We start from the raw sequence: 19,529 nt of genomic DNA, 5'->3' as shown, positions 1-19,529 counted from the left end.
ATCCTGTTTTCTGAGTAACATTGAGAATATCACTATATATTGTTAGAAGACTGCCGCCATGACCAGTCTTATGGGGCTCATGCTTATAACAGTAGCTGTGTGGAGTAGACTCATTTAGACCAATATTGACCATTAATTTTACCTTTGTCATGTGAACCTTTTTTCTTAAATTAACTTCTGAATTTGAATTAAATATTTGAATTTCAGTTTTTTTTTAATTTCATAATTTAACTGTAAATAATAACTTAATATAACGAATAATAGTTCTCTTGAATGATTTCTTGCTGACTCTTAATTTCTTGCTGCATAATTAATAGGGTTCCACTCCATTAAATGTGTAAAACCATTACAGGGTTTACTGACTCAAATGGTTAAAAGAAAAATTTAGCAATTTAAAGGGATCATGAAATGCATGTAATTTTATAATTTTCTGAGATGCATTTAAAATCTTAGTTTGCTTTTTTATCAAAAGTGATCAACATCGTTGGCACCAATAGCCTTGTGGGCAGCACACCGACATGTAGTGCCGTTGCGCTTCGGGTGTCCCGAGTTCGCGGACCTTTCCCGATCTCCCCTCTCTCTCCCACATCATTTCCTGTCACTTACTGTCCTATCGAAATAAAAGCATAAACGGCAAAAATAAATCTAAAAAAAAAAAAAAGTGGTCAACATTTAGATATGTCAATTTCTACCCTAATTTTACCCCTCCTTGAATGCTTAATTGGAAGGGGCATGTCTGCTGTGAGACTTAGTTGTTTATGCCCACTGCCATGATTGGCTAACATCTTTGCATATTAAAGGGGTCATATGACATAGCTTTGCTGTAATGAAATGTGTTTATGCTGTTTAAGGTTCAAAAAACACATTATTTTCCACATACTGTACATTATTGTTGCTCCTCTATGCCCTGCCTTTCTGAAACGCGTCGATTTTTACAAAGCTCATTGTTCTGAAAAGCGAGGTGATTGGCCAGCTATCCAGTACGCTGTGATTGGCTGAATAACTCAAGCGTGTGATGGAAATGTTACGCCCTTTACCATACTGTGATTCCGTGTCCCGGTGCGACGAGACAAAAACAATAAAACCTATTATAAACGAGGCATTTGTTGCATCCAGTGGGGACATAATTACTTGTACTGTCTTTTTACGCATTGCGTTCCATCGCGCAGTGTAAACATAAAACCATGTCTGCATTTGTGATCGGAGAAACGACAAACAACAAGTACTACTCTACACTGCTCAAAACTCGCGTTTGAATCATCAGTGGCAAATTCTTTAAATATGAAAACATACTTACAGGCTGTGAGTCGGCATTGTTGGCAACTCTCCCAGGTTCAGGAAACAGTCCTCCGTAAAATGCGTTGCACACACAAATATTTGGTTTGAACTGTTCTGGAACAGTGTTGTAAATACAACTTAACTACTGATTTCTAGTTGTGTCCTCTTTTGGAAGGCCAAACAAAGTATTTTCGCTTTCGCAACGAAACACACAGCATCTCCACGACATGGCGGCGGCGGCAACAATGCTACAGCAAGAATAAAAGTTATGCCGTAAACATTTGGGCAGCGTTATGCAAATCTTCCCACACAGGGATGTAGACATGTGGTAGCGAGTTTAAACGAGGCATTTTAGGAGGTCGTGGACGAGTCTTAAATTTCAAATAGAATATCTCTTTGGGTTTGAAACTGTAGTCTTTGCAACTTTAGGGATCTTATCTATTCACGAACAGCTTGTAACACTCCAAAGAGAAAGGAAAACTTGAAATCGCATCATATGACCCCTTTAAATGAGTATTACATGTGGAATTCTCTTGAAAACCTTTACTGCATTTTTACTGTTAACATATGCCAAGATGTTGTTTAATATGTAAAACTGTACTTTATATGTAGAACTGAACTGTATGTAGAACTTGTTGCATCAAAGGTTAACTGGTTACCGCTGAACTGTAGCCAAACCTATGTCTGCTGAGCACATTAATTGCATTAATTAACTAATGCGCTAACGACAATCTCATTGGCTGGTGCTCACCTATTATCATTCCTGTTTTGATTTCAGCGAATCCGTTCGAGCAAACGCACACAACCTGATTAATATTCATGAATCCAGTAGCTCATTAATCCTTAGTGCATTTTTATATTGTTCTTATTAGTAGAATTCGTATAATAATAATAATAATAATAATATCTTATCAGTATTATTGTACTTTTTTTTTACAGGAACACTGAATGACCAAATAAAGCACCAGCACCAGTCCTAAGTTCATGGTTACCAAGTTTTAATTCTAATGACTAAACTTCTATTATTAAATAATACTTGATTATCATATTATAATGCTTGACTGCTTGACTGACTGATATTAAGAGTGTACTTTCAGATATTTAAAAAGATGTACCATTTTACAAACATTATATATGCATTTATCCCATCCAAAGTGCACACAGCAGTGAACACACACACAACGTGAGCACACACCCGGAGTAGTGGGCAGCCATTTTTTTTTTGCTGCAGCGCCTGGGGAGCAGTTGGGGGTTCGGTGCCTTGCTCAAGGTATTGAAGGTGGGAGAGCGCTGTACATTCACTCCCCCCACCTTTGGGTCACGAGTCCGACTCACTAACCATTAGGCCACGACTTCCCATGATGCAATGATCTCCTTAATGCAATGCAATTTTTGTAATCTCACGACTTTTATCATAACTAGCACAGTAAAAACATGAATATAAACTGTCAAATGCAGAAATCAAAGAACTGATAGAAAATACTTGTAAACCACTCTGCAACAAGGATCATCTGTACATGAGCCCTTACATATTATACCGATCACAGGTCATTAAATGCAGTGTCAGATTTTAATGTTGTAGTTCTCGAAATTAATGTATAAAGTTTTTTGCACCAAAAAAAGGTATTTCTTTACCTAACTGCAGTACCACTCTTGTGATTGATGGAAAGACACGAGTTGTTCAGAACACTCAGAAGGCCATAATTCATAGAGGTCTATGAGCAAATTTCTGCAGTATGGCGGGATTGGACTCCCAATGTTTTCATTTACATTTACATTTAGTCATTTAGCAGATGCTTTTATCCAAAGCGACTTACAAATGATGACAATAGAAGCAAATAGATAAAATATAATTAGAATAGGGAGTGCTAGAGTTAGAGGGTCAAATAAAGATGGAAGAAATGTGTTTTAGCTGTTTCTTGAAGATGGCTAAGGACTCAGCTGCTTGAATTGAGTTGGGCAGGTTATTCCACCAGGAGGGAACAGATAATGTAAAAGTCAGTGAAAATGATATTGTGCCTCTTTGGAATGGAACAATAATGCGCCATTCACTTGCAGAACGCAAACTTCTAGAGAGCACAGAAGTCTGAAGTAATGAATTTAGGTAAAGGGGTGCAGAGCCAGTGGTGGTTTTGTAGGCAAACATCAATGCCTTGAATTTTATGTGAGCAGCTATTCGTAGCCAGTGCAAATTGATGAACAGAGGTGTGACATGCTTTCTTTTCGGCTCGTTAAAGAATTATCTTGCAGCCGCATTCTGGATTAATTGTAGAGGTTTGAAAGAACTGGCTGGAAGACCTGCCAAGAGAGCATTGCAATAGTCCAGTCTGGACAGAACAAGAGCTTGAACAAGGACCTGATCTTCCTAGTGTTGTATAAAGCAAATCTGAGGGACCGGGCAGTTTTAGCAATGTGATCTGAGAAATTCAGCTGATCATCAATCACAACTCAAAGGTTACTGGATGTTTTTGAAGGAGTTATGGTTGATGTGCCTTAGGGCTGTCAAAATGGCTGAAAAACTAAATTCGAAATTTGTACTTGAATGTTATCAAAATTCTAATTATATTCGAATTTAAAATGCATAATTTCAGTTAGGGTGAAGAAAAGCTTTTTCAGCCGACGATCGCGAAAGGGAAACCCCCCTTCAAACTCATTGGCCAGATCCATCTGCGATCCCCACAAGCTCATTCCCTTCTGTGCCTCAGCACCGGCGGGTCCTGAATCGCGGGAAGCAGATGGCTGCCCCTCTTTCCTCGAAAAGAGAGACAAACGAGAGCGGAGCTTTTTCCCTTGGAAAAAAGGCTCGCAGTGCACGCCGTTTGCCCCCTCGGAGACATCGCGTGCGTGTTCTTTGCCCAAACAAACAACGCATAGATCGTGTGTGCCATCAGATGTTAAACAACGTCAACACGGATGCACACATCCTTAAATGCTTTGCTAGTGCTCGCCATAATGAGATAAATCGAGATCGCTCTTACAACAGAAATGCACGCTTCAAACAAAACAGTCAATGAAGACGAAGAAGAGAATGATGTGTGCTCCCGGCGCCTATTTTATAGTCGCACCGGTAGTGACATCATGGCTGTCGCCGGCCAACGAGTTGGTGTTTTTTCAATGTATGCTTCAGACAGGGGTCACAACGAGGTGTTCCCCATAGCGACCCATAGTTCCCATGAAAGGGAAACCCCGCCATAAACTTGCATTAATTTTACATGGCTTTCAAAACATGCGGCTATTTTGTGCGAGACGCGAGTGCAACAGTGATGGATGTCCCACTAGAAAATGCACAAAATATGCGTTAAGTGTGAACGGATTTGTTTCAGTTTTGACGTAAACAAGATCTTCTCCTCAATGATGTTCTCTTTTCACACAATATTTGTAATTAACAACACAGCAGCGCAGCATCTAGTGGCTTCAACTGGATAGTCTAACAAAAACATTAAAATGCAACGACACTTACATCGTCATCGCATCTCGTGCACCACTGATAAGGCTGCCTCCTTAACGCACACCTAAAATTCAAAAATTGGATTTCATTTTAAATTCGACGAATATTCGAAATTCTAATTTTTTTTGACAGCCCTAATGTGCCTAACTGGATGGTGAAATTGTGATGAAGAGATGGGTTTGTTGAAACCACAAGCAGTTCTGTCTTGGCAAGGTTGAGTTGAAGGTGATGGTCTTTCATCGAGCAAGTAATGTCTGATAGACATGCTGAGATGCGAGCAGCTATCGTCGGATCATCTGGATGGAATGAGAGGTAGAGCTGAGTGTCATCAGCATAGCAGTGATCTGAAAAGCCGTGTTTCTGAATGACAGAACCTAGTGATGCCATGTAGACCGAAAAGAAGTGGTCCAAGAACTGAGCCCTGAGGTACCACAGTAGCTAGATGTTGCAACTTGGACACCTCACCCCTCCAAGATACCCTGAAGGAACTATCTGAGAGGTAAGACTCAAACCACTGGAGTGTGGTTCCTGAGATGCCCTTTGCCAATAGGGTTGACAGGTGGAGAATTGTGCACTGATGGTTGTAATTTTATTAATGAAGAACGTGGCAAATTCATCAGCTGTTAGAGTTGATGAAGGAGGGGGAGGAGGAGGACAAAGGAGGGAGGAAAATGTTTTAAAGAGCATGCGAGAGTTAGACGAATTGTTAATTTTGTAATGATAGCATGTCCTGATAGCAGTGGAGACATTAGCAGAGAAGGAAGAGAGGAGTGACTGATACACATTAAGTTCAGTAGGATTTTTTGATTTGCGCCATACCCTTTCTGCAGCCCTGAGCTTAGAACAATGCTTGCGGAGAACATCAGATAGCCAAGGAGCAGAAGGGGTGGTACGGGCTAGCCTGGAAGACAGGGGGCAGACAGTTTCTAAACAAGACGTAAGAGTGGAGCAGAAAGTATCAGTAGCACTGTTAGCATCAAGAGATGATAACCGTTTAGGAGAGGAAGCGAAGATGAAAACATAGCAGATAGCCGTGAGGGTGAGCGTGAGCACAACGCATCTAATTCTTCCACGAAGTTAGCTAGTGGTCCTTGGGGTCAATAAACAACTACAAAATGGATTTTAAGAGGGTGGGTAATAGTAACGGAATGTGATTCAATGGAGCTGTTGATACCCAGAGATGGTAAAGGATTACATTTCCAATCATTAGAGATAAGCAGACCAGTACCGCCACCTCTTTTGGTCAAGAAAAAACATGGGATTTTTAGTGACCACAGAGAGTCAGGACATTGTTTTGGTGTCTTATCCAAAGGATGGGTGATAGCATCTTTCGTTGTTCTGTCATGATTACATTTTGTGTAGTTTTATGTGTGCTGAGGTGGGAGTGTGTGTGCAAAACGTGAGGATTAGAGCATGACTGCCTGTGTCTGCTTTCAGCATAGGGTGACTGGGGGTATGAAGACAGCACAGCTAAAAGTTGTTTCAGATTAATGTTTTTCCAGAGTGCAGTGGTTTATTCTGGGCAGACATGAGGTTTGGGGACTGGGTGGTCTGGCTTATGACAGGATAATGGGCTGAGACGGGGTGATGCTTAGTGAATTAGAGGGAGGAGGGATGATTTTATGAATAGTTCAGTGTTGGAGTAGGAATTTATCAGGGTGATAGATAAAAGACTGACCACTTTGGCAGAGCATTATGAAAAAGAGTGCATTTACTGAACACTTGGTCACTTCATGTCTTTTTTTTTTTGTAGATGGGATAGCTGTCTGATTGGGTGTGCATGTTCCTTTTACACTTGGCCACATTAATTGGTCTACACCAAATTCTGTCCACTATATGTAAAGAATTCACTTCCGTGATAGATCTAACCAATGAGTGCAATGTCATTTTGAAAGAATTACTCCTGAGAGGACAAATTAATCACCTTTACATACTTCTTTCTCTCTATCAGAAGGGCCTATACCTAACTTCACTATTGTGCCCATGTTTCTCAGAGAGCGTAGCCGGGACCGCCACAAATCCCGCAGTAAGGAGAGCAGTCGCTCGGAGAAGTCTGTCACTATCAACGCTCCCCCAGCAGAGCCATTGTTAGGAGACCAGTCAGTGCGAGGAGAAGAGGTTCAGGTGAGAGAGGTTTTCTGTTATTTATAGGACTATATGGTGTGAATCACGGGTTAACTTTAAATTTGAATTAGTGTTAACTTTAATAAAACATTAATTAAAAGTTGACTCTATTTTTTTATTTATGAATATTGATAAATATGTGATTTTTTTAACATAATGCAACGACATGCTGTGGTGTTCTTAAAAGAGAATGTAAATTCCTCACACTTTGTTTTTCAATCCAATGTAAATAAATGTACCAATTACATGAATGTTAAGACGTTTTTGACTAATGTTCACAAAAATAATTTGTTGTATTAGTTTTCTTCTCTTTCTTCTGCTGCTGCTGCTGCTGCTGCTGCTCTTGAGTCTATGGCATCCCACCGAACCACTTGTGGGAAAGTAATGAAAATCTTATTAACCATAGCAAGTTTGGAGTCTCTAACTCAACCCCTGTAGCACCACCATCAGCTCAAGGTTTCAGTCATGTTTATGCTAATAACTTTTGAACTGTAATCTCTAGGGGTGTGACAATACACTTAGCTCATGAGACAATACTCGATATTGGGTCCACAAGAATGAGACGAGACAATATTTTAACAATATTAAAAAAAAGCTTCTATCATGAAGTGACTGGTCTATGACTGGTCTTAGACTATCTATGACTGGTCTTTTGTAGGACTGAAAATAACAATGCAAAAAATGCAGGTGCATTTTGCATTGTTTTAATTTATCATCTTGTAATGAATGTCATTATCATTATCATATACAATAAAAGGCAGAACAATATCCAAGCACTGTAAAGGGTTTGCCACAATCTCAAATAACTGGCTTCACTCTTGTATGATTCCACATTAGTCTCTTCAGACCTTACAACTGTGCATGAACTATGCATGAGCACATAATCATTTTGTATTTATTTATTGTTGACTAATAACTTGATATATCAAATCAGTGTTAGGTTAGTGGAGAAACATAAGACAAAAAAGGTTGGGAAACATTGGCATACTGATGATGCAGTTTGGCCTACTTTTGTTGCTTCTTGCTCTCAGAACACTATGATTGTCATACTTGAGTCACAAAAAATTTGACCTGACTCAGACTTTAATTTAAATATGCCACAACAGGCAAACTGCTCAGTTTTTTTTTTTAATCCAGTGAAAAATTGTTACAGTTTCATGTTTTCATGTTGAAAAAGATGTACCCTTAATTTCACCAATTTGAGTGCTCACTAAAAACTGCCCCACTTACAGATCTATATTTTAAGTTATGGCTGTCACAATATCAGATTTTTGCTACACAATGATCATGAATTTAGATGAAATTTGAATTTTTACTTAATTTTTTTGGCCAATGAATCACACTCCGAAGAGTGTGTCTCTCTTTTGTCTGCCATGCCCTCCAACAAGATTTTGTGCGGCATTAGTAGCTACACATTGCGTCGTCATGTTCTTTTTCTGCTTTATGGCAGATGACAACCAGCTTTAAGGTGCAAATCCACCATCTACTATGTTGGATTGTCAACCAGTCAATTATGCATGGTGCTAAACCATCAAATATCGACCTCTGACAACCCAAACACACCCACTCTCTTTCATTTTTTTTTCTTACCCTCTGACCTACATGGCTGCAATGTTTTAATGGTCAGGTTTTGATGTTTGACTAGTGCCAAGAGAATCAGATTCTATAATATTAATGTGTAGAGCTGTTGTATCTAAAGCCTTTAAGGCACAACACAAGATAATTTATTCCTGGGAACTAAGGTTCACCTAAAGTGGGAACTAATTGGATTTTCCAACTTGAGAACTACAGTATATACAGTCTATACAGGCTACAGTCACAAAGAATTGTTTATTACACAGAATCTGTGCCCATATCACAGACCATAACTATGTAAGCATCACTTGGCCACTGAGTGTAGTTTGGGCTCCTCAATGCATCCTATAAATGTTGTCACATATCTTGCACACATCCAGTCTGATTTTTTTCCATTAGTAACATGCAATTTATATTTAATTTTATCTCTAGCTCCTGCGCCATACCCTTTCTGCAGCCCTGAGCTTAGAACAATGCTTGCGGAGAACATCAGATAGCCAAGGAGCAGAAGGGGTGGTACGGGCTAGCCTGGAAGACAGGGGGCAGACAGTTTCTAAACAAGACGTAAGAGTGGAGCAGAAAGTATCAGTAGCACTGTTAGCATCAAGAGATGATAACCGTTTAGGAGAGGAAGCGAAGATGAAAACATAGCAGATAGCCGTGAGGGTGAGCGTGAGCACAACGCATCTAATTCTTCCACGAAGTTAGCTAGTGGTCCTTGGGGTCAATAAACAACTACAAAATGGATTTTAAGAGGGTGGGTAATAGTAACGGAATGTGATTCAATGGAGCTGTTGATACCCAGAGATGGTAAAGGATTACATTTCCAATCATTAGAGATAAGCAGACCAGTACCGCCACCTCTTTTGGTCAAGAAAAAACATGGGATTTTTAGTGACCACAGAGAGTCAGGACATTGTTTTGGTGTCTTATCCAAAGGATGGGTGATAGCATCTTTCGTTGTTCTGTCATGATTACATTTTGTGTAGTTTTATGTGTGCTGAGGTGGGAGTGTGTGTGCAAAACGTGAGGATTAGAGCATGACTGCCTGTGTCTGCTTTCAGCATAGGGTGACTGGGGGTATGAAGACAGCACAGCTAAAAGTTGTTTCAGATTAATGTTTTTCCAGAGTGCAGTGGTTTATTCTGGGCAGACATGAGGTTTGGGGACTGGGTGGTCTGGCTTATGACAGGATAATGGGCTGAGACGGGGTGATGCTTAGTGAATTAGAGGGAGGAGGGATGATTTTATGAATAGTTCAGTGTTGGAGTAGGAATTTATCAGGGTGATAGATAAAAGACTGACCACTTTGGCAGAGCATTATGAAAAAGAGTGCATTTACTGAACACTTGGTCACTTCATGTCTTTTTTTTTTTGAAGATGGGTTGGCTGTCTGATTGGGTGTGCATGTTCCTTTTACACTTGGCCACATTAATTGGTCTACACCAAATTCTGTCCACTATATGTAAAGAATTCACTTCCGTGATAGATCTAACCAATGAGTGCAATGTCATTTTGAAAGAATTACTCCTGAGAGGACAAATTAATCACCTTTACATACTTCTTTCTCTCTATCAGAAGGGCCTATACCTAACTTCACTATTGTGCCCATGTTTCTCAGAGAGCGTAGCCGGGACCGCCACAAATCCCGCAGTAAGGAGAGCAGTCGCTCGGAGAAGTCTGTCACTATCAACGCTCCCCCAGCAGAGCCATTGTTAGGAGACCAGTCAGTGCGAGGAGAAGAGGTTCAGGTGAGAGAGGTTTTCTGTTATTTATAGGACTATATGGTGTGAATCACGGGTTAACTTTAAATTTGAATTAGTGTTAACTTTAATAAAACATTAATTAAAAGTTGACTCTATTTTTTTATTTATGAATATTGATAAATATGTGATTTTTTTAACATAATGCAACGACATGCTGTGGTGTTCTTAAAAGAGAATGTAAATTCCTCACACTTTGTTTTTCAATCCAATGTAAATAAATGTACCAATTACATGAATGTTAAGACGTTTTTGACTAATGTTCACAAAAATAATTTGTTGTATTAGTTTTCTTCTCTTTCTTCTGCTGCTGCTGCTGCTGCTGCTGCTCTTGAGTCTATGGCATCCCACCGAACCACTTGTGGGAAAGTAATGAAAATCTTATTAACCATAGCAAGTTTGGAGTCTCTAACTCAACCCCTGTAGCACCACCATCAGCTCAAGGTTTCAGTCATGTTTATGCTAATAACTTTTGAACTGTAATCTCTAGGGGTGTGACAATACACTTAGCTCATGAGACAATACTCGATATTGGGTCCACAAGAATGAGACGAGACAATATTTTAACAATATTTAAAAAAAGCTTCTATCATGAAGTGACTGGTCTATGACTGGTCTTAGACTATCTATGACTGGTCTTTTGTAGGACTGAAAATAACAATGCAAAAAATGCAGGTGCATTTTGCATTGTTTTAATTTATCATCTTGTAATGAATGTCATTATCATTATCATATACAATAAAAGGCAGAACAATATCCAAGCACTGTAAAGGGTTTGCCACAATCTCAAATAACTGGCTTCACTCTTGTATGATTCCACATTAGTCTCTTCAGACCTTACAACTGTGCATGAACTATGCATGAGCACATAATCATTTTGTATTTATTTATTGTTGACTAATAACTTGATATATCAAATCAGTGTTAGGTTAGTGGAGAAACATAAGACAAAAAAGGTTGGGAAACATTGGCATACTGATGATGCAGTTTGGCCTACTTTTGTTGCTTCTTGCTCTCAGAACACTATGATTGTCATACTTGAGTCACAAAAAATTTGACCTGACTCAGACTTTAATTTAAATATGCCACAACAGGCAAACTGCTCAGTTTTTTTTTTTAATCCAGTGAAAAATTGTTACAGTTTCATGTTTTCATGTTGAAAAAGATGTACCCTTAATTTCACCAATTTGAGTGCTCACTAAAAACTGCCCCACTTACAGATCTATATTTTAAGTTATGGCTGTCACAATATCAGATTTTTGCTACACAATGATCATGAATTTAGATGAAATTTGAATTTTTACTTAATTTTTTTGGCCAATGAATCACACTCCGAAGAGTGTGTCTCTCTTTTGTCTGCCATGCCCTCCAACAAGATTTTGTGCGGCATTAGTAGCTACACATTGCGTCGTCATGTTCTTTTTCTGCTTTATGGCAGATGACAACCAGCTTTAAGGTGCAAATCCACCATCTACTATGTTGGATTGTCAACCAGTCAATTATGCATGGTGCTAAACCATCAAATATCGACCTCTGACAACCCAAACACACCCACTCTCTTTCATTTTTTTTTCTTACCCTCTGACCTACATTGCTGCAATGTTTTAATGGTCAGGTTTTGATGTTTGACTAGTGCCAAGAGAATCAGATTCTATAATATTAATGTGTAGAGCTGTTGTATCTAAAGCCTTTAAGGCACAACACAAGATTATTTATTCCTGGGAACTAAGGTTCACCTAAAGTGGGAACTAATTGGATTTTCCAACTTGAGAACTACAGTATATACAGTCTATACAGGCTACAGTCACAAAGAATTGTTTATTACACAGAATCTGTGCCCATATCACAGACCATAACTATGTAAGCATCACTTGGCCACTGAGTGTAGTTTGGGCTCCTCAATGCATCCTATAAATGTTGTCACATATCTTGCACACATCCAGTCTGATTTTTTTCCATTAGTAACATGCAATTTATATTTAATTTTATCTCTAGCTCCTTGCATTATTTCTTATCATGTAGACAACAAGTTAAGTAAAAATATGCAATATAGTGCATAAATTTAGCAAAACTCTCTTCTTTATATTTATTATTTCTAGCTGACCGATGAGCTTATGGACACTGAATGGCTATTCTGAGGTAAATGTATTGTTACGTGGCATTGTTTAAGCTGTTCATTTATTTATTCAATGTTCATTTCATACTATAGTAGTAAAGAGAAAGATATGATGGGTTCATGTGCCGCTTGAACTGAGGTGCTAAAGTGAATGCTCATGCCACATTAAAGAGTGCCAAAACATTGTTTGAATTTAATTATGAATTCAGCAGTATTTTAAAGTTGATACTTTGTTTATTAAAATGTAACAGAGCACAAAGCTTATTGTGATTAGGCTATTGGAACGGCAAGTGTGCTACAAATAAAATGAAGTTCACGCATTAACAGAAAAGAAAAGATCATGATAAAGATCTTGATAACAATAATTCATAGTATCGATTATAAATGAGAATTGTTAACGATATTGCCAATATCCACACAGCTGACATCTTTACCTGTTGTAGTTTGTTCAGGTTGTGCACCAAGTAGACACTGTTTTTCTGTACTTTTACTTCGCACGTCTCAGTCATTTTCAATCATGCTGCACAACTCAAGCTGCTTTTAGCAGGTGTTTCTTCAACGCTGCCATTCGGCAGAGATGAGGACTGTTATCTATGATGTGCATCATCTCAGTTTTTTACGTCAACATAAAAGATGTGATCGCAAAACAATCAGGAAAAAAGGCATTACATGCTAATTTTTAAATCATAGCATGTACATTTTTATAGTCACCAGTGGCAATCTCAGCGCAAACTTCATTCGCAAATTATTTTTTGGTCGCGAATGTGATTGTTTTAGTCACAGTCTGGAGCCCTGTAAGGTTGATATAGTAACATTAAATTATACTATTTGATTTTTGTAATTTTTTATTTGTTACCTGAAAAAAAAGTAATTCACTGTCATTGGTTGTGGTAATCACAAAGACAAAGGTACAAGCAAACAGTCTTTTAACAAACACTAAGATAATGCAAAGATAAGTCCAGGTACAGATACAGGGTAACACAACCATAACAGAGACGAGACAGGACTAACTGAACTGAAACCAGGGGAACTTAAATACACAGAGCAAACAAGGTTAATTAATGATGAACACCTGAACAGAATGACACAATCAGCTCAGTAACCATGACAACTAAAGATTGGCTGGAACTAGAACAAAGGAACTGAAGAAGAAACTAATTAGAAACAACCTAAAAGTCCATGAAAATGAACCCAAATTAAACACATGACTGACGATACATGATGCATTCATTGTTTCCAGCAATTGTAATTCACGTGTAAATACAATTTATATGCACACACTTCATATGCTAGATTTCTCTGTGTGAAGAAATGCTAATACATTTTATTAAAGGGATAGTTCACCCAAAAAAGAAAATTTGATATTTATCTGCTTACCCCCAGGGCATCCAAGATGTAGGTGACTTTGTTTCTTCAGTAGAACACAAACGGAGATTTTTAACTCAAACCGTTGCAGTCTGTCAGTCGTATAATGTAAGTGGATGGGAATCACGGCTTTGAGAGTCCGCTGTAAAGCAAGAAGAAGAAGAAGACTATGACGAGAACGCCCTCAGGACAGTTCAGACATTGCGGTGAAAATCAGAGGTAAAAAACTATATAAATACTGTTCAGTTTCTTGCACAGAACAATCATTTTGTGTCTTTACACATCAATGTATCGTCACACACCGCAGGGTTTAATTTGGTTTTGTTTGTGTATTTTTTTTTATGACTCAAAGCCGTGATTTCCATCCACTTACATTATATGACTGACAGACTGTAACGGTTTGAGTTAAAAATCTCTGTTTGTGTTCTACTGAAGAAACAAAGTCACCTACATGGATGCCCCGGTAAGCAGATAAACATCAAATTTTCATTTTTGGGTGAACTATCCCTTTAAGTACAGATAAATACAGAAAATGCACAATAGTGAAACCATTCTAGAATAAAACTTATGATTCTTAACTCATTTAAGAATAAAACTGATTATATTTGCCCCAGAATTCATTGTTTTACAAGGAAAATAAAACATGTGGTGAAATGTTTACATTATGCATACTTGTGAGTTTTGCCCCTTTTCAAATTTAGAACAATCCTCCCATGAACATGCAGTATGATTAAAACGATTAAACTTAAGTGTGCATACTAGTAAGGTGGAGGGCAAAGTTTGAGAACCAAATTTGAAATAAACAAATGCTTGTTACTGTTGAATTTTGATATGTGTGTGGACTATAAAATATTATTCTGTGTTAAATGTAAACAGTTAACATTATCTTGATGAATAGGGGAAGCTACACTAGAACACTAGATTATAATACGTCACTTTTCAGGCATTCCATGACACATCAGGTGCCATTTCAGTATGTACCATCGGCGAAAACGGACACCTTCAGGGGTAACAAACTGTGACCAAACCCAACAAAGTGTCTTTTGCTGTCTGTCAGTGTGTTGTAAATTGGCCTTTACAGAAGGATAAGTACAGCCAGTAGCAGTATCTATTTTTTAATAACTATAGTCATATAGTTTGCCGTACTTCACAGCAGTAAAGTATAGTATGGAAATGTTCTGTATGCGGAGAATACTCAAATTACCGTTTGCTGAAATGTGCAGACAGTACATCATAGCATGGAATATGTAGAACCCACATCCCACAGTGCAGTACACCCAACTTCCCCTCGGTAGAAATGACTGTTTGGTGCCCCTGGGGAGATGAGAATTATGCCTCCCTTGGTAAATGGTGTTCCATCCTGTGGTCCTGCAGACATTGAAGACATGCAGATATCATTTACCCTCTCTTAAGTCCTCCATTCATTCACCCCCCTCTGACTGCTCTCTTCACTTGCAATTCATCACCAAATGAATTATTACAAGAACTTGAATCACTATGACATCAATGGATGACTGTCTGTGGCTGGGAAAAAGCCCCTGTAGCCTGAAAGTTTTATTGGCTGTGAGTAGAGTGTTTGAGTTGCATGTAGGAGTATTTTTAATCTTTACACTGTTTCCTAACCAGATGCCAAGCAATCATCTAGACAATCAGAAGCGTGTGTGGGCGGGCTCTTTCTGGAAGCGCACTGCACTCCCATCAAAATCTATAAGTTTATAATTCAGAAATATTAAACCTTTTAACATTATTAAAGGGGTGTGGTTGATTGTGACTTCACTTTTTAAACTTTATTTAGTGTGTAATGTTGCTGTTTGAGACCAAACAATATCTGCAAAGTTATGACGCTGAAAGTTCAATGCAAACAGAGAGATATTGTCTTTTAAAATTATGGCAGTTTAATGCCAAAGTTACTGGTACAAAGTTACAAAGGCTGGTAGGGACTACAACAAGCTTCTTCCTGGGTTGGTGACATCACTAACCCTGAAATTTACATAAACCCAGACCCTGGAAACATGCAACAAAGGGGGCGAGGCCATGTTGTGCTGCTTTAGAGAAGAGGAAGAGTTGTTGTTGCCATGCTGTCAAAATTAGAGGTGCAGCAGGGGCACTTTAGAGCTTGCACAGCAGGCGTATAACACCTTTTAATGGGGCATCCTGTTAAAGAACTGTATAGCTGTACTGTACTTATTGTCTTTGTAACTCGTTTTGGATTCACCAGCAGAGCATGTCATGACTGTATATTTGTTGAGCTTGTTATATAGAGATCGCCGCTTAAAGGCGAGGTGTTACTTATGGAACAAGAGAAAATAATTCTGATACATTAGCACCTTCTGTATTTTTGTCTTTCAGCTTTGTCTCACTGCACAGTGGAACAGTCAAAGCACAAAGACAACAAGTGATTTCAATGCCCACAATAGGCAGGGAATCCGAGATAGGAATAAGAAAGTGGGTAGACTTTACTGTTGACTCATCTACAATACTGCCAGTGTATACAGCAACACAACACACCCATATGTAAAACAGTGGCACAGTTGGTGCCTATCTTAGAAAGGCAAAGAACGATGGCAGCACCAACATATTGTTACGGAGTGACCCAGACGTGAGGCGCGCGGATCCATTTGCAAAGTCTTATTAGAAGACATGGTCAGAAACGGCGGAGCAGAAGACCACCAGAGCAGGACAGAAGACCATCAGGCCAGAGCAGACGGAGCAGAAGACCACCACGGAGGAGCAGAAGATCACCAGGCCGGAGCAGACGGAGCAGAAGACCACCACAGATGAGCAGAAGACCACCAGGCCAGAGCAGACAGAGCAGAAGACCACCACGGAGGAGCAGACAGGTCAGGAGACCATGGCAGAGACTGAGACCTAGGAAAAGCAGAGAAGGACAACACAGACAGCGTATTCACGGCCCCCAGGGTTGGAACAGGAAATACAGTGGACTTATTTACAATGTCCTTGGGAATGACTGATAGGGCTAAAAGTTCAGTGTTGGTCTCCTTGAGAGTAACTGGATAGACAGACAGTTCAATATTAAATGCATTGGCTGGAATAGGACTGGCAGATAGCTGAAAATCAAGGGCATTGACAGAAGCTGAAGCAGACAGTTCAGTGACAGAAACTGGCAAGATAGTTCAAAATCAGACTCATTGACTGAGACTGGCAAGACAGACAGCTCAAAGTCAGATTCAACAGCTACATTTAGACCAACAGATTGTTCAGGTTTTGATTCCTTGACTGAAATTGGTAAGACAGTTGGTTCTGAACTAGACACACTTTGGAACGCTAGGATTGAGCGTTCCAAAGTGTCCGCTTTTCTCACTAGGATCACTAACTGACATTGGCAAAACAGATGATTCAGGATTGAGTGCATAGACAGAGAGTGAACTAACGGGCAACTCAAAATCACATGTGTTGGCAGAAACTGTACAAACTGACGGTTCAGAGTCATTAAGGAAAACTGGACCGGAAGACAATTCATAATTGGACTCATTAACTGGGACTGGTGGAGCAGATTCATTGACTGAAACTGAACAGGCAGACAAGTTCATAAACATTCTCTATGGCAGTGACAGGGTTAACGAGACAGACATGGAGTGCATTTATATTTTTTGGGCTCATAACTGGACAAATGGGGCAGATAACAGGTTCCTTGATTGGAACTGGACAGACAGAGAAATTAAACAAACTCTGGGATACTGGACAAGTTGACAGTTCAGCGGACACATTCCATTTGCAAAGCTTTATTAGAAGACATGGTCAGAAACAGGCAGGGTCGAACACCAGCAAACAGATATGGCACAGGTAAGACACAAGAGTAATCCGTTAAACAGTCGTGGGTCGATCGAGGGCGAACGTAATCCAAAGGGCTTGACAAGAGGGGTAATCCGAGGGACACGAGCAATAGTCCAGGCAAGGTGCAAACATAATTCAAAAGACAAGATGAAAGGGTAATCCAAAATACTCAGGCAAGAATCCGAACACGGGAAAGCAGGCAAGGCAAGACTATGACAATGACTAGCCCAGGGTTCCACAAATCTTGCCCTGGAGGGCCAATGCGCTGCAGAGTTTAGCTCCAACCCTAATCAAACTCACCTACCTGTGATTTTCTAATGATCCTGAAGACATTGATTAGCATGCTCCGGTGTGTTTGATTAGAGTTAGAGCTAAACTCTGCAGGAAAGTGGATCTCGTGGGCCAGATTTGAGGTTCACTGGACTAGACTATGAAAACTAGAGCAGGCTTCGTAAAGTAGCTATCAGCTAGGGTAGCGATATGCGCTTACAATACTCGGCAGTTTGAGAAGGATATGAGTGGGTGTAATATAGTGTGTGTGTGATTGGTTACAGCTGTGTGCAGTCAGTGCAATGGTCCGGGATGGCATGCAACAGTTTGTGTAGTGTGAGAGTCAATGTAACAGAAGGGGGACCTCTGGTGGCAATCGGACGGAAGTTCATGAACAGGATTCGTGACGCATATATATCATGTATGGAGCTTTCTGCTTATATTTTGTGAATGAGTGAGCAGCTGAAGTGAGGGGCTGTGCATATCAAGTGAATGAGTGAGCGACCAGAGGTTTTTGTGTTCTGTACGCGGCAGATCACTGCTCTGACACAGGGGACTGCTTATATCATGTGAACGAGTGAGCGGCCAAAGCTTTTTTGTGCTATGTATATGGCAGATCGGTGCCCTGAGGCAATGGGCTGGTTATACCACATGAATGTGTTTTGTACACATGAGTTTGCAGCCCTTTTTTAGTAAACATGGACGTTTACTCTAAGTGAAGTGAGGGGCTGTGCATATCAAGTGAATGAGTGAGCGACCAGAGGTTTTTGTGTTCTGTACGCGGCAGATCACTGCTCTGACACGGGACTGCTTATATCATGTGAACGAGTGAGCGGCCAAAGCTTTTTTGTGCTATGTATATGGCAGATCGGTGCCCTGAAGCAATGGGCTGGTTATACCACATGAATGTGTTTTGTACACATGAGTTTGCAGCCCTTTTTTAGTAAACATGGACGTTTACTCTAATTAAAAAGGCTTATTTCTGCTACTGTAGACTCATTACAGTCTCATATCATGTAAAACATTAATTTAATGGGGTCCTATTATGCTCTTTTACAAAGTCTTGATTTTGTTTTGGGGGTGTACTAGAACATGCTGTCATGTTCACATTATTTTTCACATAATTTACATTATTACAATACCTTCCAAAATGCCTTCCGAAAAACGAAATGTGTTGTGATTGGTTAGCTGTCCCAGTGTGATGTGATTTGCGAACAGTGTTTCAGTACTGCCACGCCCCTTGCCACAGCAGCAAGTTCCGTCTGCTCCGGTATAGTTAAGGATGGTGTCAATATTGCCATATCAATTTGAGCCGGATTCAGACCACAAGAATATTGAACAAGAGGATTGCGCAGAACATTTGCACGCACGGATATTTCAAGACGTATTAGAGTGGTAACATTATTGTTGATGGTGTTGTTTTTTGTTTAGTTTTTTTGGCTAAATCACGTTTTAGATAGGATGTCAACAATCGCTTAAAAATAACTGCATTTACTATGTACAGATAAGTGCATATGTATTATTGTTCTTTAATTCTAACATTATAACATGAATTGCAGTGAAACTGTTATACAGTTGAATTTATTTATACCATAGTCCAGTGTTTCCCACAGTCTTGCACTCTATTTGTGGCACCATATACAGTGGGTACGGAAAGTATTCAGACCCCCTTACATTTTTCACTCTTTGTTAAATTGCAGCCATTTGCTAAAATCATTTAAGTTAATTTTTTTCCTCATTAATGTACACATAGCACCCCATATTGACAGAAAAACACAGAATTGTTGACATTTTT

General features: G+C 39.4%; 1 protein-coding gene across 2 annotated transcripts in view; it reads left to right on the top strand.

Moving 5' to 3' along the window:
- Nucleotides 1-19,529, top strand: part of LOC107588836 (vang-like protein 1) — a 98,678-nt gene that overhangs the window by 39,364 nt on the left and 39,785 nt on the right. Inside the window, exon 3 of one of the 2 annotated variants that reach the window (XM_016277065.1) lies at nt 6,721-6,850. In XM_016277065.1, the coding sequence (XP_016132551.1) occupies nt 6,721-6,850 (130 nt within the window). Of the gene's footprint in view, nt 1-6,720; nt 6,851-10,020; nt 10,177-19,529 lie in introns of those variants that run through there. The other variant, XM_016277066.1, reaches the window with a different exon arrangement.

This window comes from Sinocyclocheilus grahami, unplaced genomic scaffold (assembly GCF_001515645.1).
Source record: "Sinocyclocheilus grahami isolate Dianchi unplaced genomic scaffold, SAMN03320097.WGS_v1.1 scaffold108.1, whole genome shotgun sequence".
Classification (NCBI taxonomy): Eukaryota; Metazoa; Chordata; class Actinopteri; order Cypriniformes; family Cyprinidae; genus Sinocyclocheilus; species Sinocyclocheilus grahami.
The sequence above is the reverse complement of the archived record's forward strand: the minus strand, read 5'-3'. Positions and strand labels throughout refer to the sequence as shown.